The sequence below is a fragment of the Hylobates moloch genome, unplaced genomic scaffold (genome assembly GCF_009828535.3).
Source record: "Hylobates moloch isolate HMO894 unplaced genomic scaffold, HMol_V3 SCAFFOLD_16, whole genome shotgun sequence".
Lineage (NCBI taxonomy): Eukaryota > Metazoa > Chordata > Mammalia > Primates > Hylobatidae > Hylobates > Hylobates moloch.
Genome location: NW_026652291.1, coordinates 60,010,848 through 60,038,021, shown reverse-complemented (window position 1 = coordinate 60,038,021; position 27,174 = coordinate 60,010,848). Strand labels below are relative to the sequence as shown.

The window sequence follows — 27,174 nt, the reverse complement described above, 5'->3', positions numbered from 1 at the left end:
AAAGTGAAAGGGAGAGAGGTGGGAAAGGGTCTGCCAAGGTCCAGGCAAGGTTGGGGGTCAGGGGTCCAGCGGCCCTCAGGGGTCCCCCAACTCCGAGGTTGGCGCCTCGGGCGCGGCGCGTGTGCTTGCGGGCGGGGCGCCCCGCGGCCGCGGATGGCCAATCCGGGAGGGCGTCCGGGGAGGGGCGGGGCTTGCCGGCTCCGGCTCCGCGAGTCCTCCTTTTTGCACACACACGAATACAAAGAGCCATACGACCTTCGGGTATCCTTTTTCCATTTTTTTCTTCCTTAATCTTGTGTGTGTTTTCAAATTTTTAAAAAATAGAGATCTGTAGCAGTGTTGGGGTGAGGAAACTGTTGCTAAGGGGAATTTGCTCTTTCCCCCATTTCTTTTTCTGTCTCTCTTCCTCTTTCTTTTTCCTGGTCAAGGTTTTAAATATACCAAGAAGTTGAGAAGCAGGATGGCCGTGTACAACCGTTTCCAGCCAAATTTATAGTTTTTTTTTCTTTTTTTAAAATCACATTTTAAGAACTGGTAGATTTTTGTGGTTGAGGGGCTTTAAAAATTTAGCCGCTTGGGAAGTACAGATTTTTTTTAAGCGGGCTGAAGGGATAATGTAAATTTCTGCCACAGGCAACATCGAATGAAGCAGAGAGAGATTTGAGGCTCCCTCATAAAGCCGTTTGCGTGCTTTTTACACACCCACCCCCCAGAACCAAAACCAAGTGGCTGGGATGTGGCACTTGTCCAAGGCCAATAGGTTAATATTGGGATATTATAATGTAGACATTCATTTCCCTAGGGAAGGGGGAAAGACCTTCTTACAGTGTGTCTTTCACACACATTTTCATTAGAACATTTGTGTGTGTATGTGTGTGTGTGTTTCTTGAAACAGATTTGTAAAGTTATAACTTGGGGTTATTTGTGTATATGTACAATATGTGTGTATATGTGCCATATCAGATTTTATTTTCAAAAGTGATAAATATATCTGGTTTTATGTGTGCAAAGTATCCCCTAGGATGTGAATTTTTTTTTCTGTTGTTTTCCCAAATGTGATCAAAATATTTTGTGTGCAAAGCAGAGCTTAGAAGAAATCCTGTGCTTAGCATACTTAGGCACTTTCTATGTGCATTTACTATATTCTTCTGCTCCTAAAGGATCAGAATAATGAATAATTAAATAACTGCCAAGGAGTATATAGTCCATGTGGCAAATGAGAGTAGGCAATTTATTGAATCTGTGGTTCAAAGCCTTCAGTGACTGTTTTGCCTAAGTGGTTTTGCTTTTTATTGTCTCACGTTCTTAAATGTACAGCTGTGTATATTTTGGCCTTTACGTGTGGTTTGGTTGGTGTGTTCAGAAGGGAAGTTCTTTCTTGGCTTTTTGACAAAATGGTCGTTTATTGGTTGGAATCTATTCGAAAAGCTCCACAGCTGGCAAAGTATCAGGAAAAAAAATCCAGTCAAGTCTAATTCTCAAAAACTGTTCATGGTGATGGTGATAGGGAGCCAAGAGGATGCAAAGGCAAATAATAGAAGGGATAAGAAACGCCTTTTGGTTATCATGTTGCATTTTTAGAATGGAAAGCTTCTCATTTCTAAGAGTCACAGAAATAAGTATATGAATTAGAGAAAAACAGGCTCGCAGAGCAGAACCTCCTGTTATAGGAGCCCTATTTTCACTTCATTCTGTTACAGAAACACTATCTCCTCATTAGAAGTCGTATGGAAAATATCTGTATCCAAATTTGTATTTGCAGATTGGAGTGAAAGCATAGGAAGTATATGAGGTGCTGAGGGAGAAACTGGAATGTCACAAATGCAGTGACAACCAGGAGACAAAAAAAAAAAGGATCTACTGTAGAATTTAAATTTCATTACAACAAAACCTCTGTATAATAATGCATTTCTATTACACAGCTAGCGTCCTACTCTATTTCAAGCAGTATTTGACTCCTAAATACCGACTGCAATAAAGTTACTTGTACAAATTTAGAACAAAAGTGGCCCTGTTTGGGCTTTCTGGGTTTCTTACTTGTTGTACTGAGTATATTTTTATTCTCTAACAATTCAAGTCAGACCAGTGCTTAATAAATACTGGCTTGATTGTGGATTATTCCACAAGTTCAGACCTGCATGTCTTTGAAATCTAGTCACATTCTAGTGATCTTTGTGATCACAACAGTGACGGGAGTTTTTTTTTTTTTTTTTGTGAAACAGAGTTTCACTCTTGTTGCCCAGGCTGGTGTGCAATGGCGCGATCTTGGCTCACTGCAACCTTCGCCTCCTGGGTTCAAGTGATTCTCCTGCCTCGGCCTCCCGAGTAGCTGGGATTACAGGCATGTGCCACCATGCCGGGCTGATTTTTGTATTTTTAGTAGAGACGGGTTTTCACCATGTTGGTCAGGCTGGTCTCCAACTCCTGACCTTAGGTGATCTGCCCGCCTCTGCCTCTCAGCTGGGATTACAGGCGTGAGCCACCGCGCCCGGCCAGTTACGGGAATGTTTAATGGAGTTTTACCCTTTTTAGCTCTTTTCCATATCACTACAGGTCATCACATATACTTTTTACCTTACTTTTTAGCTTCTCAAAAAATAGGGAGGGCTCTCCCTGAACAGTGCAGAGCCCGTGTCCCTGATTTCCTAGGCTATTTGATTTCTACATCCAGGAACGTAGGGTCATATCCACTGTTCTTGCTTTTTCTTTCTAAGAAAGGGGAGAATTCCTCGCACATATATATCGTTGGCTTGCCCTTCCAAAGCAAAGCAAAACTAAACTCTGTTGATTTTGCCTGGGAATCCTCGGGGCCCCACATTGGAAACTTCTTTGAATTATGAGGAGCTGCTAATTTGCAGGTGACATGTGAAAGAAATGTAACCGAGGCCAGCAGTAACTAAAAGTCGGCCACCACCCAACGTGTGACGCCGATTTGTGGCCACTGTGCTTATAATCGTGTACACACAGGTTTGTGAGCAGCAGAGAACAAAAGCAAGTAATCAAAAACAAGCTAAAGATGGCGTCTGACAGCCTTGAAAAAGCTTCACAGTCTTGTCCCTCCCGTGGAGGCCCCTCCCCTACCTGACTTTTTGAGTGACTGTTATTTGCAGCCAATAGTGTCCGTGACCCTGCTCCCCAACCATCGTCTAACCGCCAATCACCGGGAGCCAGAAGGCAAGCGAGGCGGTGTCTCCCCGCGTGCGCGCGCTGGCCGGGTACACGGGCAGGCGCCGCGGATTCTTCTGTCTGCCGCGCGCCAGCCTCCGCCTCCGCCTCCGCCTCCGCCTAGCTGAGTCAGCCCGTGCGGTAGCGCCGGGCACACGCGGTAGAACATCCGTAGGGCTGCTAAGCTGCACTTCCGCGTCAGTTCTCACGGCGAGCGCCGCCTTCAGCTCAAGTTCTCAAAGCTCTCGGGGCTACGTAGTCTACCCTCCCCGGTGACCCGGCGAGATCCCTAGCCGCTCCTCTGGCCGCTCTGCTCTCCGCATCCCTCGCGGGAATGACCCCCTTTACCCGGGACTCCCAAAGCGCACTGTATGGTTGGGTACAGTGGCGAGTCACCCTGTCCCCTGAGGTCTCTTGAGCAGTCGCCGGTCTCTGCCTCCCGCGTCGCTGCGATCGCCCTTCCGGTAGCTGAATCACGCTGACCCATCGGAAACGGTTCTGCCGTCCCTGGGGTCCACCTTGTCATCCTTGACTAATATTTAATCAACTAACATTTACCAAGTTCTCGCTGGCACGAGTTCTAGGAGCTACTTTTTCATTTTTCAGTTTCTCCATAAATGCAGTGGGTCCTTTACATTAGACAAACCTGAAATCGGAAATATTAATCTTACCAATGTAATCTTAGCAAATGTAAATAAAAAGGACTGTGCTATACTGGGTTAAAAATTCTCATCCTGCTATAGAAATATACATGGAATTTTCAGATTACATGGAATCCTTTAAAGACCGCATTCGGCCTTCTGGGTCTACAGCTCTCTTTTTTACCCCTAAAAATAAGGTCTTGGATTTTTTGCAGACCATTAGTCGAGTCACTCTTTTAAAATGTGGGAAAATAGTATTTTGTGGTATTTACTTAGCTGCTCTTGTGTGATAAGGAGCTCATTTCTGATAAAACTAGGTTTTGAGAGAACCTTTTGACAGGTGAGCCATTTTGCACCTTGAAGTGGAGGAGTAGGACTGACCAACACAGCAGGAGCTTTAAGTGGCCGTTTTCCTTATTTATTTCTTAAAATGAAGATTATGATACGAATTGCCATGCTTTCAATAATCACATTTAAGGAAGTCTATTGCTAGCATGACCCTGAATGAGTCAAGCACCCATTATAAAAACATATATCATCTGAGTGATACCATATCATACACATCTATTAAATAGTGAGAAAACTTTTATTTTTCATAGTTTGTAGGTGAACTCAGTCATGCAGAAAATTCAAACTCAGAATGGGGAGAAAGCAAGCAAGGGAACTGCCAAGAGTATGATATATTTAGTCCTAACAAAAATGTGACTTGGGAGGAAAGGGATAGTTAAATTTATGGACAGTCTCACCCTGAACTGTCTGTCTAAAGGAGATGAATTTTCTTTCTTTTTTATCTAAATATTTATGAAAAATACCAAAAGTACATTTTTAAGGCTTATTTCACATGTATTTAAATTAGACCAATACTGAAATGAACCCCAAATGCATATATTTTTTGCAAACCTAAGTGTGACATCTACTGTCATGTTGTGCTGGCAACGCATCCCAAGATTGAAGATCTTTTTCTGTTTTTTAGACCTAGTCAGATGTTTTCAGGACTTTCTACTTAAACATGTTGCCATCAGTTGAAATTTAAAATGTTAAATAAATATACTTCTTCTCTAATATACTGGTGTCTCCTCTTTTTATTTATTTATTTTTTAGAGACTGGGTCTCGCTATGCTGCCCAGGTTGGTCTCAAACTCCTGGGCTCAAGCGATCCTCCTCTCCTCCCAAAGTGCTGGGATTACAGGCATGAGCCACCATGCCCAGCCATGGTATTTCAACTGCCTCATTTCTGTCATTCTGGTGGTGGTGGTGGTACCATCCTGTTACTCTTAGGCTTATAATCTTGCAGTTGTCTTTAACCAATTATATCTATACCCCATCTCTATACCTCTGTCAGTTCTCCTTAGCTTACTATATAAGCGCCTTTGCTCTGACCTCTGACATGTACCCTGTTAAGTCCTGTAATTTTTTTTCTCTCCTCTAGAATGTCTTACTACCCTATCAGTTCATCCTGTACGTTGCTCAAGGCTCAACTGGAAGCTTTTCTTCTGTAAGAACTCTTTCTCAGTATGATTTCATTTTGTTAATCTTTCCATTATTTTGAACTAATGCCTCAGAAATTTTTCAGTCTATACCATATTATTAGGGCTTGTGTGTATTTCACTTTGTTATTTATTTGTTTATGTATTTATTTTTGAGACGGAGTTTCACTCTTGTTGCCCAGGCTGGAGTGCAGTGGTGCGATCTCGGCTCATTGCAACCTCCACCTCTCGGGTTCAAGTGATTCTCCTGCCTCAGCCTCCCGAGTAGCTGGGATTACAGGCATGTGCCACCACACCCAGCTAATTTTGTATTTTTAGTAGAGACAGGGTTTCTCCATGTTGGTCAGGCTGGTCTCGAACTCCTGACCTCAGGTGATCTGCCCGCCTCAGCCTCCCAAATTGCTGAGATTATAGGTGTGAGCCACTGTGCCTGGCCTCACTTTGTTTTTTAGATAGTCCATGTTTAGAACATCCCATGTTGTTTAGACATTCCCATCTGAAATACACTTCAAGTGCCTTGTAGGTAGAGACTTTGTCTTCCCTTCATTTGAGTAGTGTGCAATCCATTTTGGTGAATCATCCTTTAACATGGCCTTACATATAAAAAACTTTTGAGCCTGGGCACAGTGGCTCACACCTGTAATCTCAGCACTTTGGGAGGCCAAGGCGGGCGGATCACTTGAGGTCAGGATTCATTAGTCAGGTGTGGTGGCACATGCCTGTAATCCCAGCTATTCGGGAGGCTGAGGCAGAAGAATCGCTTGAACCTGGGAGGCAGAAGTTGCAGTGAGCCGAAATTGTACCACTGCACTCCAGCCTGGGCGACAGAGTGAGATTCTGTATCAAATATATATATATATATATATATATATATATATATATATTTTGGCCGGGCACGATGGCTCACGCCTGTAATCTCAGCACTTTGGGAGGCCGAGGAGGGCGGATCACAAGGTCAGGAGTTCAAGAGCAGCCTGGCCAATATGGTGAAACCCCATCTCTCCTAAAAATACAAAAATTACCTGGGAGTGGTGGCACATGCCTGTATTCCCAGCTACTCTGGAGGCTAAGGCAGGAGAATTGCTTGAACCTGGGAGATGGAGGTTGCAGTGAGCCAAGATCACGCCTCTACACTCTAGCCTGGGTGACAGAGCAAGATTCTGTCTCGAAAATAAATAAATAAATACATAAGATTTATATATATATATATATATATGAATATATGAACCTAAAAATACCTCCCCCCACTCACCAGCTCACCTTCTTTTTTTTTCTGAGCCGGAGTCTCACCCTGCCTCCCAGGCTGGTGTGCAATGGTGTGATCTCGGCTCACTGCAACCTCCGCCTCCTGGGTTCAAGCCATTCTCCTGCCTCAGCCTCCTGAGTAGCTGGGATTACAGGCACGCGCCACCATGCACGGCTACTTTTTTTTTTTTTTTTTTGTATCTTAAGTAGAGACAGGGTTTCACCATGTTGGCGAGGCTGGTCTCAAACTGACCTCAGGTGACCCGCCCACCTCAGCCTCCCAAAGTGCTGGGATTATAGGCGTGAGCCACCTGCCTGGCCCAGCTCACCTTCTTTAATGGGGGTATATGCAGCTAATGAAATTAATGTTTTGTTTTGAGTCATTTATCCCGCACTTAAGTAGTTACCTGGTTAGTAAATATAACGTGAAATACTCGTTTATTACCTGCTGATCCCAATATCTTTCCATATCTTAGAGTTTAGGTGAGAGACTATAGCAAGAGGCTGGGAAATTAAGTCAGCAACAGTGTCCATGGAAACCAAAAAAGAATTCTGTGAATGCCCATTGTGCTAGATCACACTGTACCAAGTTTTTATAGGCAGGTTAATTCAAGAAAACACTTATTTGTTGCCCTGAATGTGATGTTTTAAAATGGACATAGTATGGTAACATACAATGTAGAAAAACAGAAGAGAAATTGAGGAACAAACTGAACTCACAATAGGAAAATACATTTAGCATTAAAAACTAGCATAAAATATTATCCTTAGTCTGAGACCAGGTCATGATAGCAAGTAAATTCCAAATACTCAATTACCTTTCTAATTTGCGTCATAGAAGGTTTTGTACCTATAAATGCATGTTTGTTAGAAATTCAATATTAAATTTTGGGGAAAATTTCCCCAAATTCTATTTCAAGCCATTGCATTGTATTCAAAATTAGGGAATCAGGAATCAAGGTGGTGGCTCGCACCTGTGATCCCAGCTACTCAGGAGGCTGAGGCGGGAGGATGGCTTGAGGTCAGGAGTTGAAGACCAACCTGGGCAACATAGCAAGAACATTCCCTGGAGTGTTCTCAGTGGTACAAATCAACTTCTTTACCCCTTTTTTTCTCTCCTGGAGTAGTTTAGCTGCTTAACTACAGTAATTTAAAAGAAAGGCAGTTTGGTTTATCACTGACATTCTGGTTTCTCCTTTAATGGGGGCTGGTCACGCAGGGAAAGTGACAGCATAGCTGTTCAAACATTCCTGTTGAATTTTGGATCCACCCTTAAGGAGCATGAGAAATGAAGATAAGAGGCCCCACGGGTGATTTCTCTGGGCTCCTGGCTGGAAGCAAAACCCTGCCTCTTAAAAAAAAAAAAAAAAAAAAAGATTAAGGAATCAGGATCGATGTCCAGGGTGGGAACACAAAATGTTACAGGAATAACCATAATATCATCCAGCCGTTACTAGTGGAGCACTGACCGTGTGCCAGCACTCTGTAGGTGCCTTACATATATTATGTATAATCTTCACAAAAACCACTCAAAGTAGATAGTGATGAAAAAACTTGGTCTCAGAAAAGTGAAATAATTTACTAATGTTCACATAGCTCATAAGTGGTGCAGCCAGAGGAGAACTTCATTTTTTAAAAAATTTTTTTTGAGATGGAGTCTCGTTCTATCACCCAGGCTGGAGTATAGTGGCGTGATCTCGGCTCACTGCAACCTCTGACTCCTGCGTTCAAGCAATTCTTCTCCCTCAGCCTCCTGAGTAGCTGGGATTACGGACACGTATCATCATGGCTGGCAAATTTTTTTATTTTTAGTAGAGATAGGGTTTCACCATGTTGCTCAGGCTGGGTCTAGAACTCCTAACCTCAAGTTATCCACCCACCTCAGCCTCCTAAAGTATTGGGATTACAGCCGTGAGCTACCACGCCCGGCCACCCCCCCCCCCCTTTTTTTTTTCTGAGACGGAATCTCGCTCTGTCGCCCAGCCTGGAGTGCAGTGGCGCGATCTCGGTTCACTGCAAGCTCCGCCTCCCAGGTTCACGCTATTCTCCTGCCTCAGCCTCCCAAGTAGCTGGACTATAGTTGCCCGCCACCACGCCCGGCGAATTTTTTGTATTTTTAGTAGAGACGGGGTTTCACTGTGTTAGCCAGGATGGTCTCCATCTCCTGACCTCGTGATTCGCCCACCTTGGCCTCCCAAAGTGCTGGGATTACAGGCGTGAGCCACCAACCGGCCCTTTTTTTTTTTTTTTTAAACCTGCAGTACAGTGCTGTTTTGGAAAGATGACCAAGGAAAGACGACCAAGGAAAGACTATTTAAAGAAGAGGGAGCTGGGCGCAGTGGCTCACACCTGTAATCCCAACGCTTTGGGAGGCTGAGGCGGGTGGATCACCTGAAGTCAGGAGTTCAAGACCAGCCTGGCCAACATGGCGAAACCCTGTCTCTACTAAAAATATAAAAATTAGCCATATGTGGTGGCGCGCGTCTGTAATCCCAGCTATTTGGGAGGCTGAGGCAGGAGAATCACTTGAACCCGGGAGGCAGAGCTTGCAGTGAGCCGAGATCTTGCCATTGCACTCTGGCCTGGCGACAGGGCGAGACTCCGTCTCAAAAAAAATGATAAATAAAAATAGAGGGGAAGAGCTTGAGGCAGGCTGAACACTGGTAGGGGTAAAAGCCTCTTGCAAGAAAGAGTAAGTGCGTGAGGCAAGAGAATTTGGTACTAGAAAGGAGTTAGACAACTCAGCCAGTGTCCTAACCTGATGCATCTTAATTACTGATTTTACAAATGCTGAACCCAGCTGGCAAGCATTTGAATACTATTACTTATTATCACCAAAACATTCTTTTGCCCACAGCATCCATGTTTAAGAGCAAACTCCCTGCATGATGTAGGTTAAAGAAAGAATTAAAAAGAAAAAACTCTGCAGGAGCAGTGTAGGCCCTTATTTAGGAAGGAAAAGAATACATAAGTGATTCATCTATAAATTGACATAGAATTGCTTAGTGCTTTCCTTTAACCTTTAGTTTTAATTTGGTTTAACCTTTAGTTTCAGGTTTAGCTGTGCCTCCCAGTGACTATAATGACAAGGAAGCTATAAATGTATTTGAGTTAAGTTTTTGCAAGAAGTAAATATCTGGCACAGAAAAAGCCATTTCTTCAATATAAAGGGCGGAAAGAGCAAATCAAAGACTATTCTTTAATAACCACATGTAATTAAAATGCATTGTCAGATTTATGTTTTACTACCTCAGAGGCATTGATATTTCCTGTTTCTGAAATGAGATTGCCTATTCAAAAAGAAAAGAAAGGCTGGGCGCGGTGGCTCACGCCTGTAATCCCAGCACTTTGGGAGGCCGAGGCGGGTGGATCATGAGGTCAGGAGATCGAGACCATCCTGGCTAACTCAGTGAAACCCCGTCTCTACTAAAAATACAAAAAATTAGCCGGGCGAGGTGGCAGGCGCCTGTAGTCCCAGCTATCGGGAGGCTGAGGTAGGAGAATGGCCTGAACCCAGGAGGCGGAGCTTGCAGTGAGCCGAGATCGCGCTACTGCACTCCAGCCTGGGCGACAGAGCCAGACTGCATCTCAAAAAAAAAAAAAAAAAGAAAGGAAAGAAAACCCTCAATATATAGAAAATTCTCTTAACCTCCTACTCTTTTTTTTTTTTTTTTTTTTGAGGTGGAGTCTCGCCCTGTCGCCAGGCTGGAGTGCAGTGGCACGATCTCGGCTCACTGCAACCTCTGCCTCCCGGGTTCAAGTGATTCTTCTGCCTCAGCCTCCCGAGTAGCTAGGGTTACAGAGGCCCGCCACTACACCCAGTTAATTTTTGTATTTTTAGTAGAGACAGGGTTTCACCATGTTAGTCAGGCTGGTCTCGAACTCCTGACCTCAGGTGATCGGCCCGCCTCAGCCTTCCACAGTGCTGGGATTACAAGCGTAAGCCACCATGCCTGGCCCCTCCTCTCCTTTAATTGTGATGTTTTAATTTACAGGGTAAGAGAGAAACGCATCTCTCAGGGAAATTGTAAACATACTTAAGGTTTTGACATGGAGCATCAGAAGGATTTTTTTTCTATCATCAAGTATTATTTATAAAATTACAATATTTATTAAGTTCCCTGGAGTGTTCTCAGTGGTACAAATCAACTTCTTTACCCCTTTTTTTCTTTCCTGGAGTAGTTTAGCTGCTTAACTACAGTAATTTAAAAGAAAGGCAGTTTGGTTTATCACTGATATTCTGGTTTCTCCTTTAATGGGGACTGGTCATGCAGGCAAAGTGACAGCATAGCTGTTCAAACATTCCTGTTGAATTTTGGATCCACCCTTAAGGAGCATGAGAAATGAAGATAAGAGGCCCCACGGGTGATTTCTCTGGGCTCCTGGCTGGAAGATTCAGGACAGCTAGTTTCCATTACAGAGGCTCATGGCCCAGGTACACAACTATGGGAAAGGGGGCTGTGCAGCCCTGGGTTACCCCAGCTCAATTCCCTGATCTTTTCATTTCATTTCCCTGCCCTCATCCCCAAAGCATTAATGATATAACAGTGAGAAGTTGGTGACATGCTGAGGGCTGCAGTGATGGATGTATTCCTTATTTAGGAGTTTTACTCTGAATGCATTTGTATGAAAATTACAGAGAGGGTAGAATCATGATTGTCATGATTGTTAATGTCAACAAAGGTGGTATCAGGTAAAAAAAAAAAAAATACAACACTACATTGAAAGTAGTAATAACTGGATTCTGCTATTATGCCTCTGACCTTGAAAAAGACATATAATTTCTCCGCATGTCTCTTCTCTGGACCTGGAGTAATATGTGTTTCCTAGTGCTGTTGAGTAGATGAGGTAACTTATGTGAAGTGTTCTGAACACCTTAAGGAACAATGTCAAAGCAATGAAATGCAGTACCATTATTACAGTAAAGATGGTGAGGAGGAGGACACAGATCTACATTTTCTTCCTTAATCTTCTAATCTTTCCAGATGCCGGAAGGTCCTTCTGAATCCCTTCCCTGTTCCTTAGGTTGCACTAGTCGGGGGTTCCATGCTGGGGGGCAGAAGGAATGCTCTCTACCCTCTGAAACCTTCATCAGGAAGGCCTTGATTTGTGATGTGCTAGGAGAGCACAGGATCTGCAAATAGAAGGCACCTGTCTCCCTTCTGCAGGCCGAGGAGAGGCCGCCATGGACTGTGTGCTTCTTCATGGCTTGTCTACTCTTCTTTCACAGACCCTACAGCTTGGGGCCTGGGCTCCTCTGACCATCCTCATTGAGAAAGGAAAGTGAGTCCAGAGAAGTCGATGCTTCCTACCTGTTGGAGCAGCCCAGCAGTGTAAGCGTGGTTGTTACTGCTCCATCCGCCATGTCCTTCAGTGCCACCATTCTCTTTTCCCCTCCCAGTGGCAGCGAGGCCAGATGCTGCTGCTGCGCCTGTAAGAGTGAGACTAATGGAGGCAACACAGGCTCCCAGGGTGGGAATCCTCCTCCCAGCACCCCCATCACAGTGACTGGACATGGCCTGGCTGTTCAGAGCTCAGAGCAGCTCCTGCATATTATCTACCAGCGGGTGGATAAGGCAGTGGGTTTGGCTGAAGCTGCTCTGGGTCTTGCCAGGGCCAACAATGAGTTGTTAAAACGTCTCCAGGAGGAAGTGGGTGACCTGAGGCAAGGGAAAGTGTCCATCCCTGATGAAGATGGGGAAAGCCGGGCACATAGTTCCCCACCTGAGGAGCCTGGGCCTCTCAAGGAAAGTCCCGGGGAAGCCTTTAAGGCTCTGTCTGCGGTGGAAGAGGAGTGTGACAGCGTGGGCAGCGGCGTGCAGGTGGTGATTGAGGAGCTGCGGCAGCTGGGAGCAGCCTCAGTGGGGCCTGGGCCTTTGGGCTTCCCAGCAACTCAGAGGGACGTGCGGCTCCCGGGGTGCACGCTGGCTGCCAGCGAGGGGGCCCCCCTGCTCAATCCCGTGAGTATGGCAGCAGAGGGCTGTTGCTCCTAAGTGCTTTTCCTGGCCTTTCGCTCTTTTTCCTTTATGTTTTTTCTTTCCGTCTTTAAACCTTTTGTCTGTATTTGTGATAAAGCAAAACAGTACCACGTTTCCTTTTCCTTCAGGGATAGTCAGCTCTCCTATTTTCTTCCTGAACCATCAGCTTCTTTGGCAGAAGGTCATTTTTTGCTGTGTGCAGTGACGGGGTGCTCTTCCCTCTCTCTCAATAGCTCCGCATGGCACCTTCTCCTCTACAGCTGTCTCGGCTGCCCCATGGACTCTGCCTCTCCTGGCGAGGATGCCTGCCGTGAACAGACGGCTCATTCATATTTTATCGCAGGCCCTCTGCTTGCCAAGAGGAATTCAGTACAAAGAGAGATGGGAATGTACAGGGGAGAGAGGCAGAGGTGGAGAGAGGAGGAAAAAGTGAGAGGACAAAGATAAAGATAATAGAAGACAGGTATAGGGAGGGAAAGAGACAGGTAGAAATGAAGGGCTGAGGGAGGAGAAAAAGTGAAAAAAGGGAGCACAGAAGAAAGGTGAGTCTGTGTGGAAACAGAATCTACACCACGGGAGAGAGACGATGAGGTAAGGCGAGAGGGAGGTAGAGGAAAGGAAATAAAATGGGAAATGAGAAAAAGGAATGGCCAACTGAGTGTTAACAGTAAGAGAATAACATAAAGGGAGAAAGAGGGAAGAAAAGAAGGAAGCAAGCAAGCATATTTTGTGAGCAGGAAAAGACATAGATGTACATTGTGCTATTTCAGTTTCTTTACTGCTTAAGGGCCATATGAGCAGGAAAATCCTGGCTGAGTAGAGTAAGAACTGCAGAATGTCACACATGGAAGTATGAAAAGGAGATGGAGCAACTATAGACATCTTAGAGATAGGAAAATAACAGATGTGGTGCCACTTGAGAGACGGTTGGAGTTCTGTCAGCTCTCCACCTTACTCTCCGTCTGTCCTCTCTTTTTCTCCTCCCCCCACGACAAGACATAGACACCCAGTAAAGAGTAAAGGAGCAGAACACATGGAGTAGATGGGAGAGATGAAACTCCCAGCCCATCTGCTGGATCTGAGAAATGAACACATAAACCCCTCTCTCCCCCTCCAGTGTAACACAGCAACTGGTCATTGCTCTCCTGAAGGCACAGCCATGTGGGTAATGACCACTGCTGCTCACCCCAGTCTGTGGCTGGTCAGGACTCTCAGTGGTTCCAGCTCAAGGGAGGACCTGGAAGGTGGGAGGCAGGAGGGTACCAGGCTAGGCATTGCCCTGAGCTGTGGGTTCTTTGAGGCAGGAAAGGCTTCCAAGCCGACAGGATGGAATTAGATTTCACAGCGCAGAAAGCAGCTCACAGGTCTATAAATCTCAGCCTCCTCCCCCACTTCTTTCTGTGTGTGTGTATGTGTATGTGTTTCCCCACTTTCAGTGTTTTGTTTTCTTGACTGCAGAAATCCCCCCTCCTTTCTTCCTTCCTCTCTCCCTTGCTCCCTCCTTCCTTTCCTGGCTCTGTATGTCCTTGAGTGAGGGCACAGGTAGTCAGGTAGATGTCAGGGGCTATGACAGTTGAATGTGGCCGGGGCGGGATCAAGGTGAGGGCATGGACTGACTCTGGGAATGGAGGATAGGTGAGGGGAGCTGTCGCTGCCAGTCTTTCTAGGGATTTCTGACTTTATATCTTCCTCCTTTGCTCATTTTTCTTTTATGTCTCCTCTTTATCGCTGTTACTGTTTTATTTTCTTACTCCTTCTCTTGCTTGGTTTCTTTCTTTCTTTCTTTCTTTCTTTCTTTTTTTTTTTTTTTTTGAGAAGGAGTCTCGCTCTTTCACCCAGGCTGGAGTGCAGTGGCATGATCTCGGCTCACTGCAGACTCCACCCCCAGGAGTTCGCGCCATTCTCCTGCCTCAGCCTCCCGCGTAGCTGGGACTACAGGCGCCCGCCACCTCGCCCGGCTAATTTTTTGTATTTTTACAAAAGTAGAGACGGGGTTTCACCATGTTAGCCAGGATGGTCTCGATCTCCTGACCTTGTGATCTGCCCGCCTCGGCCTCCCAAAGTGCTGGGATTACAGGTGTGAGCCACCGCGCCCGGCCTTGGTTTCTTTCTTGTCATCACTTCTTCTCCCAGTCCTTTCAGACAAAACACTTATCTAGCTACATTTCTTATATCCAAGAGCTATCCATAAATGACTATTCACAAACAGTGTCAGAAACATGCTTTCTCCTTGTGAGCAGCCCTACGGTAACAACCCAACACGAGAGGCCCTGTACACACAAGAAATATTTGCCCAACACTCATAGGAGTCCCAGAGAAACAAGCCATTGACCATTAAAGATTGTGCTAGAGTCCCCCTTCTTTCCACTTTCTGTTCACTATTCTTAGCCAAAGAATGATGGTTAACCAGGTTCTCCTAAGCCTGGCTGGCTAATAGGCTGTTATTTTTTATGTTCTTAGCTGGTGGATGATTACGTGGCCTCTGAGGGTGCAGTACAGCGAGTTCTGGTCCCTACTTATGCCAAGCAACTCTCACCAGCCACACAACTGGCAATCCAGCGGGCAACCTCAGAGACAGGACCAGAAAATGGAACCAAGCTGCCACCACCCCGCCCTGAGGACATGCTCAATGCCGCTGCTGCGCTGGACAGTGCCTTGGAAGAGTCAGGCCCTGGGAGCACTGGGGAGCTGAGACACTCTCTAGGGCTGACCGTTTCCCCATGCAGGACCAGAGGAAGTGGGCAGAAGAACTCCAGGCGCAAGCGGGATCTGGTACTCTCTGTGAGTGAGCTCAATTTCTATAAATTTTTCTTCAGTCTGGAGAGATAAGTGAAGAGTGATGGGTGGGTTGATTTTAGGCCTCCCATATTAAATGAATGCTATACTGAATCCTACCAGAGTGAGAGGGATAAGGAGAGAGGTTATTTTGTAACACTAGGGATAGGAAGTCCCCTGCTAAACATCAAGCTTTTAGGCTTTTCCAGATAATATGATATCTTCCTTTATATCACATCTCCTGGTGTTCTTTCTTTTTTTTTTTTTTTTTTTGAGGCGGAGTCTCACTCTGTCACCCAGGCTGCAGTGCAATGGCATGATCTCAGCTCACTCCAACCTCCGCCTCCCAGGTTCAAGCGATTCTCCTGCCTCAGCCTCCTGAGTAGCTGGGATTACAGGCACGTGCCACCACCCCCAGCTAATTTTTGAATTTTCAGTAGAGACTAGGTTTTGTCATGTTGGTCAGGCTGGTCTTGAACTCCTGAGCTCAGGTTATTCACCCGCCTCGGCCTCCCAAAGTACTGGGATTACAGGCGTGAGCCACCATGCCCGGCCTTCCTAGCGTTCTAATAATCCTGATGAGAAGATCTTTAAGGGATTAAGCAGATTGGTCATCAAAGGGTAACTCTGGAAATTGCCTGCAAATTAGGCTAGTGTGCAGAGTAAGTGGCAAGGGGCACCTTGGGTGGAAAAGCAAGTGAAGCTGTCCTGAGGTAGTCTCAAGCTTCAGAGATGCAGAGAGTCACTAGACCTTCAGCTCAGTTATAGAGGTTTGGAGATTCCAGTCATTCCAAGAGCTCTTAGCCAGGAAGGGACTGGCCTGAACCAGGTCTGCCTGAAAGCTTCTTGGCGTGGCTGGGAGCCCGAAGAACATCCTGCTGAGCTGGGAGTCCCCATCCTGGCAGCTGACCAAACCTAGAGAAGTTCTAGGGCAGTAGTTCCCAACCTGGGGTGATTTTACCCTCAGGGGACATTTGGAAACATCTGGAGACATTTGTGATTATTACAACTGGTGGGTGGCTGGGGACAGGGGAAGGAGAATACTACTGACATCTAGTGGGTGTTCTGCTAAACATCCTACAGTGCACACGACAGCCCCCATAACAAAGAATTATCCAGCTCAAAATGCCAATAGCGAAGAGGCTAAGAAACCTTCTTTAAAGTGACCACAGTCTTTGGGATCAACTCTGTACCCAAAAACTTCTTTTTTTTCTTTCTTTCTTGAGACAGGGTCTCACTCCCATTGCCCAGGCTGGAGTGCAGTGGTGTGATATGGCTCACTGCAGCTTTGACTTCCCAGGCTCAAGTGATCTCCCACCTCAGCCTCCCGAGTAGCTGGGATTACAAGCATGCACCACCACGCCTGGCTTATTTTTTGTATTTTTGTATTTTAGTTGCCCAGGCTGGTCTCACAAAAGCTTTTTTCTGACAACCATGGGGATATTGTTTTTAGTCTCGCACTGTCACCCAGGCTGGAGTGCAGTGGCGTGATTTCGGCTCACTGCAAGCCTCCCAGGTTCAAGCGATTCTCCTGCCTCAGCCTCCCGAGTAGTTGGGATTACAGACTTGCACCACCACGCCTGGCTAATTTTTGTATTTTAGTAGAGATGGGGTTTCGCCATGTTGGCCACGCTGGTCTTGAACTCCTGAGATCAGGTAATTCACCCACCTCGGCCTCCCAAAGTGTTGGGATTACAGGCGTGAGCCACCGTGCCTGGCTGAAGATACTCTTTAGCCATACAATGTTCATATTGACTATAATGAGTTTATAGTTACAATTTGCATAAAAGCAGGATTTTCAATCACTTCCATTCCACTTGTGCCTGCTGCCTCCAGAGAGAGGTACAGCGTTAAGGCCTGGCTTCTTCCTTCTCTTAGGAGAGTGTGGTGGAACTGAGGACCTGCAGGAAGGACAGTATGCTCACTCACCATCATGCTCTCTCTATTCTGTGCTTGAGAAGGATCTGGAGGACCAGTCAGGAAGTTTTGCTCCCCATCATGGAGGAAGGTTTAAAATGTTCTTGTGGCAGACTGTGGGTTTAGAGGGGGAGGGACAGTTGTTCCAATCTTTAGCTCTGGGACGGAATCAAAGAGGCATCTCTCCAATCTGCTGAGGCTCTTGAGGATTGCTGCTAGGGATCCTGTGAACCAAAAGGATCAAACCAGAATTCTTAATTCCTTGGAATGCTGCAGATCCCAGCCATTCCTTGGGGAAATATTTTTAGCTTATTCAGGAGGTAGGTGAGCCAACAGCCTTTACAGTCCTCACACTTATTGTCTAGAGTATTTTCCCTTTCCATATCAAGCCTGTTTTGACTTTTATCAGCTGATCTCTTCCAAGCCACTTGAGTTGGAAGCTTTGTAACTTCCTTTTTTCTTTCTCCTTTTTTTGAAACTCTCCCAAATACTTTCTGAAACATTCACCCATTCCTTTGTGATTCCTTAAGTGTGGACTACTATGAGGTAAAATAACTATGTTGAATATGTAGCCAGTATAATAATGGTCCTTTTTACAGAATGGAGACCCTAGCCATAAAAAGTTGACAATACTTTCCTAAGTTGGTATGGTGAATCAACCATAGAGGTAGAAGGATAAATTGGGGATTTCTGAATATGGAGCTGAAAAGTCCTTGGATCAGGATATTAATCTGTCAGTTTGGGACTGGGTAACTTCCACTGACTGAGGGAGCTTGGGATGAAAATATAATCAGAAACAACACAACTAAACTTAATTGAAGAAAATGTAAAACCCTGCATTAGGGCCAGGTGTGGTGGCTCACGCCTGCAATCCCAGCACTCTGGGAGGCCAAGGCGGGCAGATCACCTGAGGTCAGGAGTTAGAGACTAGCCTGGCCAACATGGTGAAACCACATCACTACTAAAAATACAAAAATTAGCTGGGCGTGGTGGCGTGCGCCTGTAATGCCAGCCACTTGGGAGGCTGAGGTAGGAGAATCAGTTGAACCTGGGAGGCGGAGGTTGCAGTGAGCTGAGATCACACCACTGCACTCTAGCCTGGGCAACAGAGCAAGACTCCGTTTCTAAATAAATAAATAAAGCCAGGCGTGGTGGTTCACGCCTGTAATCCCAGCACTTTGGGAGGCCGAGGTGGGCGGATCACGAGGTCAGGAGTTCAAGACCAGCCTGGCCAACATGGTGAAACCCCATCTCTACTAAAAATACAAAAATTAGCTGGGCATGGTGTTGCATTCCTGTAATCCCATCTACTAGGGAGGCTGAGCCAGGAGAATTGCTTCAACGGGGACCCTGGAGGCAGAGGTTGCAGTGAGCCGAGATCACGCCACTGCACCCTAGCCTGGGCTACAGAGTGAGACTCCATCTCAAAAAAAAAAACATAAAAAATAAATAAATAAATAAATAAATAAATATTTCAGGTGCTATTATGGGCAAAACTGGGAACAGATTTTGAAGCATCTAAGGCAAAACTTTTTCTTTTTTTTTTTTTTTTTTGAAACAGAGTCTCACTCTATTGCCCAGGCTGGAGTGCAGTGCAGTGGCATGATCTCAGCTCACTGCAACCTCCGCCTCCTGGGTTCAAGCAATTCTCCTGTCTCAGCCTCCCGAGTAGCTGGGACTACAGTCGCACGCCACCACGCCTGGCTAATTTTTGTATTTTTAGTAGAGATGTGGTTTCACCATGTTGGTCAGGCTGGTCTCGAACTCCTGACCTCAGGTGATCCACCCGCCTTGGCCTCCCAAAGTACTGGGATTACAGGCATGAGCCATCGCGCCCAGCCGGCAAAACTTTTTAATGAGTGGAAATGTTCAACAATAGAATAAGCTGACTCAAAATGGAGAACTCATCATTAGATGGGTATAAACAAAGTGGAAAGACAGCCTGTTTAATGATGTGAAAGGGAGATTGGGTAATAGAGCCTCCACGGTCCTTTCCAATTCATGTTTCTGTTATTTTAGATTTCTGTTTTTCAGACCATGGTGTATATACTAATGAGATTTGTGGTAACGCACGAGGGAATATATAAAGCCACAGACAAACCCGGGGCTTTTTCCTGGGTCATCAATTTTACTAGCAGATTCCAGAAGATGTCCAGGCGTGGTGGCTCATGCCTGTAATCCCAGCACTTTGGGAGGCCGAGGCAGGTGGTTCACGAGGTCAAGAGATCAAGACCATCCTGGCCAACATGGTGAAACCCCGTCTCTACGAAAAATACAAAAATTAGCTGGATGTGGTGGTGGTGCGCCTCTGTAGTCCCAGCTACACGGGAGGCTGAGGCAGGAGAATTGCTTGAACCCGGGAGGTGGAGGTTGCAGTGAGCCGAGAGCGCGCCATTGCACTCCAGCCTGGCAACAGAGTGAGACTCTGTCTCAAAAAGAAAAAAAAAATTTCCAGAAGACATTTTTATATTAAACAGGCCGGGTGTGGTGGCTCACACCTGTAATCCCAGCACACTTTGGGAGGCTGAGGTGGGTGGATCACAAGGTTAGGAGTTCAAGACCAGCCTGACCAACATGGTGAAATCCTGTCTCTACTAAAAATACAAAAATTAGCTGGGCGTGGTACTAGGCACCTGTAATCCCAAGTACTCAGAAGGCTGAGGCAGGATAATCACTTGAACCCGGGAGGCGGAGGTTGCAGTGAGCTGAGATGGCGCCACCTGCCTTGGCCTCCCAAAGTACTGGGATTACAGGCATGAACCACCGCGCCCGGCCGGCAAAACTTTTTAACGAGTGCACTCCAGCCTGGGTGACAGAGCAAAACTCTGTCTCAGAAAGAAAAAAAAAAAGAAAAGAAAAGAAATACGAATACATCTTTGAAGAAAAAATTTAAATGTACAAGAGTAGGGGCTGGGCGCAGTGACTTACACCTGTAATCCCAGCACTTCGGGAGGCCGAGGCGGGCACATCACGAGGTCAGGAGATCGTGACCATCCTGGCTAACACGGTGAAACCCCGTCTCTACTAAAAATACAAAAAATTAGCCAGGCGTGGTGGCGGGCGCCTGTAGTCCCAGCTACTCAGGAGGCTGAGGGAGGAGAATGGCGTGAACCCAAGAGGCCCAAGAGGCCCAAGAGGCGGAGCTTGCAGTGAGCCAAGATCGTGCCACTGCGGTCCAGCCTGGGTGACAGAACGAGACTCCATCTCAAAAAAAAAAAAAAAAAAAAAGAAAGAAAGAAAAGAAAAGGAAAGAAAAAAAAAGTGCAAGAGTAGGGGACTTCAAGAAATGTTCACTTGGCTGGGCGTGGTGGCTCATGCCTGTAATCCCACCACTTTGGAAGGTCAAGGCGGGCAGGTCATCTGAGATCAGGAGTTCAGGACCAGCCTGGCCAACATGGTGAAACCCCATCTCTACGAAAATACAAAAATTAGCCAGGCATGATGGCAGGTGCCCGTAATCCCAGCTACTCGAGAGGCTGAGGCAGGAGAATCGCTTGAACCCGGGAGGCGGAGGTTGCAGTGAGCCGAGATTGCGCCACTGCACTCTAGCCTGGGCGACAGAGCAAGACTCCATCTCAAAAAAAAAAAAAAGAAAGAAAAGTGAAAAAGAAATGTTCACTCACAGTACTCCTGGTGTATACTTGCTTTCTTGTTGCTATCGGGATATGTTCATGGAAATGTTTGAGACCCTCTGCTCTAGTGATCACACTACTCAGGAGCAGAAGTAAGGCCAGGGATGATCCTGGAATCCTGACACACATGAAATGAAAAGTCAGGGAAGACCACACTAGAAATAGTAACTTGGATAGGCTCTTGGCTTAGAAAGGATTCAGGCAGAGAGCCCCTTAGGGACAATGCCTTTTTACCCTAGGGACCAGAGGAGAGTTTTCATAATATCCACTCTTGGCTTGATTGTGTTTTCTTTTTTTCCCCTAGAAACTGGTCCACAATGTGCATAACCACATCACCAATGACAAGAGATTCAATGGGTCTGAAAGGTATGGTCCCCTTGAGGAAAACGAATTAAAAGGTACTTTGCTAAGGACAGGGAAGTAGAGGGGGATGCTCCAATACAGCAATGAGACTAAGGCTTTGATCTCACCATACCTTCTTAGGCCATGGAGGGATTTGCCACAAAGTTGATTAGTGCTGGGTATCTCTGTTTGTCTGGCTCTTACAAAGCCGACAACTTTATTCATTCTCTTCTCTTTGTGGCAGCATCAAGTCCTCTTGGAATATTTCAGTAGTGAAGTTTCTTCTGGAAAAGCTCAAGCAAGAGCTGGTGACCAGTCCCCACAATTACACTGATAAGGAGCTAAAAGGTGAGAAAAACTGGTTTAACTCCTATGTCATCCTTTCTCCCCATCTCCTCCCACTCCTCTTTCTTGGTCAGAGGAGAAGAGGAATAGTAGAGATGATTAGGTAGTTTTGAAAATAGTGGATTTGAAACATTTTTTGGCTATTCTCACCTTCAATATATTCATAGAATTATCTCAAATTGCCTGTTTTTTTCCCTCTCAGTCTGAAACGAAAATGAGAGAAGGAAAGGGCTAGAACACCATCATGCATTCTGTTTATGCAGGTCTTGAATCTAAGGTGTTATGAGGAGGAGGACTCTAAGGTGTTATGAGGAGGTGTTATGTTCAGAAGCCGGGCCTGCCTCTTGGTCCCTAAATATTGTTTTCCAGGCTTTCTCTTTCCTTGCTCTCTTTTGTTATTTGTAGCTAACCCTGAAGTATTATGAAAGCTTCTGCTGAAAAAGTACTTGTAGAGCCAGGTAACGTGGCTCATCCCTGTAATCCTAGCACTTTGGGAGGCCAAGGCAGGAGGATTATTTCAGCCCAGGAGTTCGAGACTAGCATGGGCAACATGGCGAAACCCCATCTTTACCAAAAACAAACAAAAATAACAAAAATTAACTGGGCGGGGTGGCATGCATGACGTAGTCCCAGCTACTTGGGAGGCTGAGGCGGGAGGATTGCTTGAGCCTGCGAGGTGGAGGTTGCAGTGAGCTGAGATAGTGCCACTGAACTCCATCATGGGCAAACCTTGTTTCAAAAAAAAAGAAAAAAATACTTGTAATCTTCCATCAGAGTGGCATTAGGGGTAGATTGTTGTTGTTTTTAAATTTTTTTTAAATAGAGACTGAGTCTCACTATGTTGCCCAGGCTGGTCTCAAACTCCTGGGCTCAAGCAATCCTCCTGCCTCAGCAGGAGGCCTCCCAGAATGTTGGGATTACAGGCGTGAGCCACCACGCCCAAGAAGGGGTAGGTTTTATTTGGTGGACGGAGCGGGGAGACACAGAAGCGGTGGAGTTGTCTTTTTCCAGTGGGAGATACTTGGGAGGAGTTAGTGTTGGAGATGGAGGTGGGCAAAGAAAGCTAAACCAATTAGCCGGCCATGGTGATGTGCACCTGTAGTCCCAGCTGCTCAGGAGGCTGAGGCTGGACGATCACTTAAGCCCAGGAGTTTGAGGCTGCAGTGAGCCTGCCTGACCATGCCACTGCCCTCAAGCTTGGGTGACAGAGCAAGACCCTGTCTCGTAACAAAATCATAATAAAATAAATCAATAAAAAGAAACCTAACCAAAGAGGAGTGAATAGATGCTAATGCCTATGCCAAGACAGCCCAGCATCTAGGCCAGGCCTGGTTGCTCACGCCTGTAATCCCAGCTCTTTGGGAGGCTGAGGCAGGTGGATCACCTGAGGTCAGGAGTTCGAGACCAGCCTGACCAACATGGAGAAACCCTGTCTCTACTAAAAAGAGCCGGGTGTGGTGGCACGTGCCTGTAATCCCAGCTACTCGGGAGGCTGAGGCAGGAGAATCGCTTGAATCCAGGAGGTGGAGGTTGTGGTGAGCCGAGATTGTGCCATTGCACTCCAGCCTGGGCAACAAGAGTGAAACTACATCTCAAAAAAAAAAAAAAAAAAAAGCCCTAATCTAAGTAGTGATGCCCAACCTCCCATTCAATAGTGTTAGGGCAGAAAAATGGGCTGAGGACCACTACTCTAGAGGACCCTCCTTCTTGCTCCCTTCCTTCCCTCCCTGCCAGGAGCTTGTGTGGCCTACTTCCTTACTAAGAGGCGTGAGTACCGCAACTCTCTGAACCCCTTTAAAGGCCTGAAGGAAAAAGAGGAGAAGAAACTTCGAAGTCGCCGATATCGGGTAGGTTTCTAGGCCTTTCTTTCAAGATACTAAACTCTAAACCCTTTCCTAAGTGGGAAGGGCCAGAGGACATGGCATCTGAGAATAGGGTTGAGAGCCAGGAATGTAGGAAGATAGAGAAGAACACTGAGCCAATGCTAAGATCTGACTTGGGGACTGGGTTCACTTAGGCACAGATTTTACACAGCCTTCCCCACCAAACCTTTTCCCCAAATCTAATCCATAGAATGTTTACCTTCCTAATCTATCATGTGGGTTCCTGCCTTAGCTTTTTGCCAACCGATCCAGTATCATGAGGCATTTTGGACCTGAGGACCAACGTCTGTGGAATGATGTGACAGAGGAGCTGATGTCAGATGAAGAGGACAGTCTTAACGAGCCAGGTGTGTGGGTGGCCCGCCCTCCCCGTTTCCGGGCCCAGCGCCTCACAGAGCTCTGCTACCACCTGGATGCTAACTCTAAGCATGGCACCAAAGCCAACCGTGTGTATGGGCCTCCCTCAGACAGACTGCCTTCTGCTGAAGCCCAGCTCCTTCCACCAGAACTTTACAATCCTAATTTCCAAGAAGAGGAAGATGAGGGAGGGGATGAGAATGCACCTGGCTCCCCATCTTTTGACCAACCCCACAAAACCTGCTGTCCTGACTTGAACTCATTCATTGAAATCAAGGTGGAAAAGGATGAATAAAATCTACAGCCAAGAATAACTCTGGCTTCCGCCATGCCCCATGTCTCAGAAATAGGCGGCCATGGGGCTTCACAAAATAATGAGATGCTCTGTGCAGTCTGAGAAAGCAAATTTGCCTCTTTTCTTAACACAGTCTGTACTGGGGAAGCAGAACACTGGTGGGATAAAAACTTATCTAGAAGGGGAGAAACTCCCTCCACTGTGAACAGTAAGCCAGAAAATGCTTATTCCTCAGCATAAACAGTGTCTCGGAGAAGCCTGGGATGAGAAAAGGAGGAGGATGGGTCCAAGAAACATGAGGCCTTCTTGACATATGCCCCGTCTCTGAGTTGTTTCTGCCCCTGCCCGGTTCCACCCAAAGCTCTGAGGAAGCAGCCCAGGTTGTACCTTTTGCTTCCCCGTGGCTACTTGTCTTGCTCTGCAGTGGAAACCGAACACGACCAGTCCAGGTTAATACCGCCACCCGGTGGGCAGTTTCAGTCATGAGCTTGAGTCTTCTGACCAAGGGAACACAAGTTCTATCACTATTGGGGAATTGGGATCCTGATATAATAGCTATTGTTTATTGAGTTACATGAGGAAAATTTTACTATTCCTATCTTACAGATGAGGAAATTAAGGCTTAAAGAGTTCCCGTGTCTCACCGGCAGCCTCTCTCTCACTATGTGACCAAGCAAAATACACAGCTTTGTAGCTATTTCTTGGTCCTGTCAGCCAAGCTGTATTTTGTCGAAGGGGTGTGCATTTTGGACGGATTGAAAAGCAAAAATGGCTTTATATTTATTCAGTCTTATGACAAATATTGATCGCTTTACTATGTGTCAGGTACTGTGCTATGGATACATTGTTGATAAGGTTGGATGCTGTTCAGAGATTTTTTTAGTTTAGTCAGGAAGCCAGGCAGTGGAGTAGGCAATGAAATGAACTGTGATAAGGGTGACCATGGTGGAGTGTAGTGCACTATGGCAATATACAGCAGGGGCAGCTAACCTACTCTTGCAGTCTGGAAAGGCTTCTTCTGAGAGGGTGTAATGTCTAAACTGGGGAAGAGTTAACCAGGAGAAGGAAAGGGGAGGCTAAGAGAGTGTTCCAAACAGGGAACTGCGGGTACAAAAGTCCAGGAGCAAGAGGAGTACAGACAAGGTCCAGTTCTACTGCAGACTGGTTTGGGGAAGGGATTATGCTAGAGGAGAGGCTGGAGAGTGAGACAGACCTCATAATACAGAGTACAGACTTCAGCCCAAGGGCAGTGAGAAATCATTGAAAGTTTGTTTTAGCAGGGAAATAAAACGACAGGTTTTGCCTACAGGCAGTCCCCAACTCACGATGGTTCGACTTAGGATTTTTCAACTTTACGATGGTGCAAAATGATTCAGTATGCTCCTCACCTTATGATGCAGTTACATCAGATAAACCCATTTTAAGCTGAAAATATGGTTAAGTTGAAGAAGCACTTCTGCCTTACGATATTTTCAATTTATAATGGATGGGTTTATTCAGACATAACTCCATTGTAAGTCGTAAAGCTTCTGTACTGAAAAATATCACTTGACCTCAGGGTATAAGATGGATTGCAGGGAGCAAGCCTTGGCCAGGAGGCTTTTGCATTGGTTTAGGAGAAGAAAGATGGTGACTTGACATATATAGTGGTGATGAGGGGAGGACAGATTTGGAAGACGTTTAGGAAGCAGAATTAACAGAACTTGGTGATTGATAGGACTTGGTTGGATTTGAGGTTAAGGGAGAAGGAGGACATAGGGTTGATGCTCAGATTTCTAGTTTAAGCAGCTAACAGGATTGTGCCATTTACTCAGAGAATGTTAGAGGAGCCAGTTTCATGAGGCAGAGAAGATGAGATCAGCTTAGGATATTGGGTGCTTCTGAGACAGCCATTGGAGATGCTAGTAGTTAGTTGAGTTTTTAAGTCCAAGAAAGACTGGGCTGGAAATATGGATTAGGGAGTCACCTGTGTATACAGATTATAATTAAAGTCTTGGGGATGAAGAGGGCCTTTGGAGATCCCAGCTCCAGTTTAGGCTGTGGAGAGGCCACCTGAGGTCATGAGCACTATTGGAGCATGCCCTATTAGCATATGCATCTTCTACTTCTTCCCCTTCACTCATCTCTGCTTCCAGTTATCCCTTGAAAACACAGGCTGTTCATCCCAGTTGTGCCCATTGTTACCACCAACTCTTGCATGGGCCTCCTTTAATGGCCTCTCAACATTTCATAAGATTTCCTCTCACATCCTCACCCCAAAGGATCAAAGCTTCCAAATATTAGTAGTTGTGTGGATATTTTGGATGTAATTGGAAGGAAGAATCAAGGTTCTTCTTCCTCATCTGGACACAGGAAAGGAGGGAACACATTATGGTTAATTCTGAAGATGTTGCTCACAGCAGGTTCTAGATGCAATCCGATAGCTCCCCTCTGTTCCTAGTGCTTTCAGTCCTCCCTGCTTCCAGGCTGGTAGGAAACTCTCCTCAGGATCAGAGAAAAGCCGTGGCCTTGACCAGGGAAACAGAGAGGCTGATTCTCAGGGGAGATGAGGTCAGGGAGACAATGCAACTAGGACAAAGAAGCCAAATAGTTTGGCACAAATTAATTTCCCAAAAGATATTAACCTCGTTTCTTTCCACATTCCCTAAGGCTACACTAAGATTACAAAAGGTGTTCAGAATGTTGAGATGAAAATAATATGCATGACTTGTTTGCATATAATTTTCATACTCATTTACTATTTAAATACAAAGGAGTCATTTTCCTTCTCCATTCTACTTCCTCCGCCCCTTGCCCCTGATGTTTTAGTCTGGGCAAAATTAGTTGGCTGGTTTTAAAAAAATTTTTTTGAGACGGAATCTCCCTCTATCGCTCAGGCCGGAGTGCAGTGGCACAATCTCGGCTCTCTGCAACCTCTGCCTCCTGGGTTCAAGCGATTCTTCTGCCTCAGCCTCCCAAGTAGCTGGGACTACAGGTGCGTGCCACCACACCAGCTAATTTTTGTATTCTTAGTAGAGACGGGGTTTCACCATACTGGCCAGGCTGGTTGCAAACTCCTGACCTCGTGATCTACCCACCTCTGCCTTCCAAACTGCTGGGATTACAGGCGCGA

General features: G+C 46.0%; 1 protein-coding gene across 4 annotated transcripts; it reads left to right on the top strand.

The window, feature by feature from the left end:
* Nucleotides 1–218: 218 nt before the first annotated feature.
* Nucleotides 219–24,376, top strand: CUNH14orf93 (chromosome unknown C14orf93 homolog). Of its 4 annotated transcripts, XM_032179945.2 has the most exons (8): nucleotides 219–261; nucleotides 9,588–9,666; nucleotides 11,769–12,498; nucleotides 14,977–15,297; nucleotides 21,145–21,206; nucleotides 21,427–21,530; nucleotides 23,262–23,374; nucleotides 23,643–24,376. In XM_032179945.2, exons 3-8 carry the CDS (start codon nucleotides 11,902–11,904, stop codon nucleotides 24,060–24,062), a joined length of 1,617 nt encoding a protein of 538 aa, XP_032035836.1. In that variant the 5' UTR covers nucleotides 219–261; nucleotides 9,588–9,666; nucleotides 11,769–11,901; the 3' UTR covers nucleotides 24,063–24,376. The 4 variants fall into 4 exon arrangements, with proteins under 4 accessions (XP_032035836.1, XP_032035837.1, XP_032035835.1 ...); XM_032179946.2 differs by lacking the exon at nucleotides 9,588–9,666; XM_032179944.2 differs by lacking the exon at nucleotides 9,588–9,666 and having other exon boundaries at nucleotides 11,524–12,498.
* Nucleotides 24,377–27,174: the final 2,798 nt, after the last annotated feature.

Coding starts and splice junctions, on each gene's coding strand:
- CUNH14orf93 (XM_032179946.2), top strand. CDS start 11,902: ATGTCCTTCAGTGCCACCATTCTCTTTTCCCCTCCCAGTGGCAGCGAG. Junction 21,531..23,261: donor CACTGATAAGGAGCTAAAAG/GTGAGAAAAACT, acceptor CCTCCCTGCCAG/GAGCTTGTGTGGCCTACTTC. Junction 23,375..23,642: donor TTCGAAGTCGCCGATATCGG/GTAGGTTTCTAG, acceptor TTCCTGCCTTAG/CTTTTTGCCAACCGATCCAG.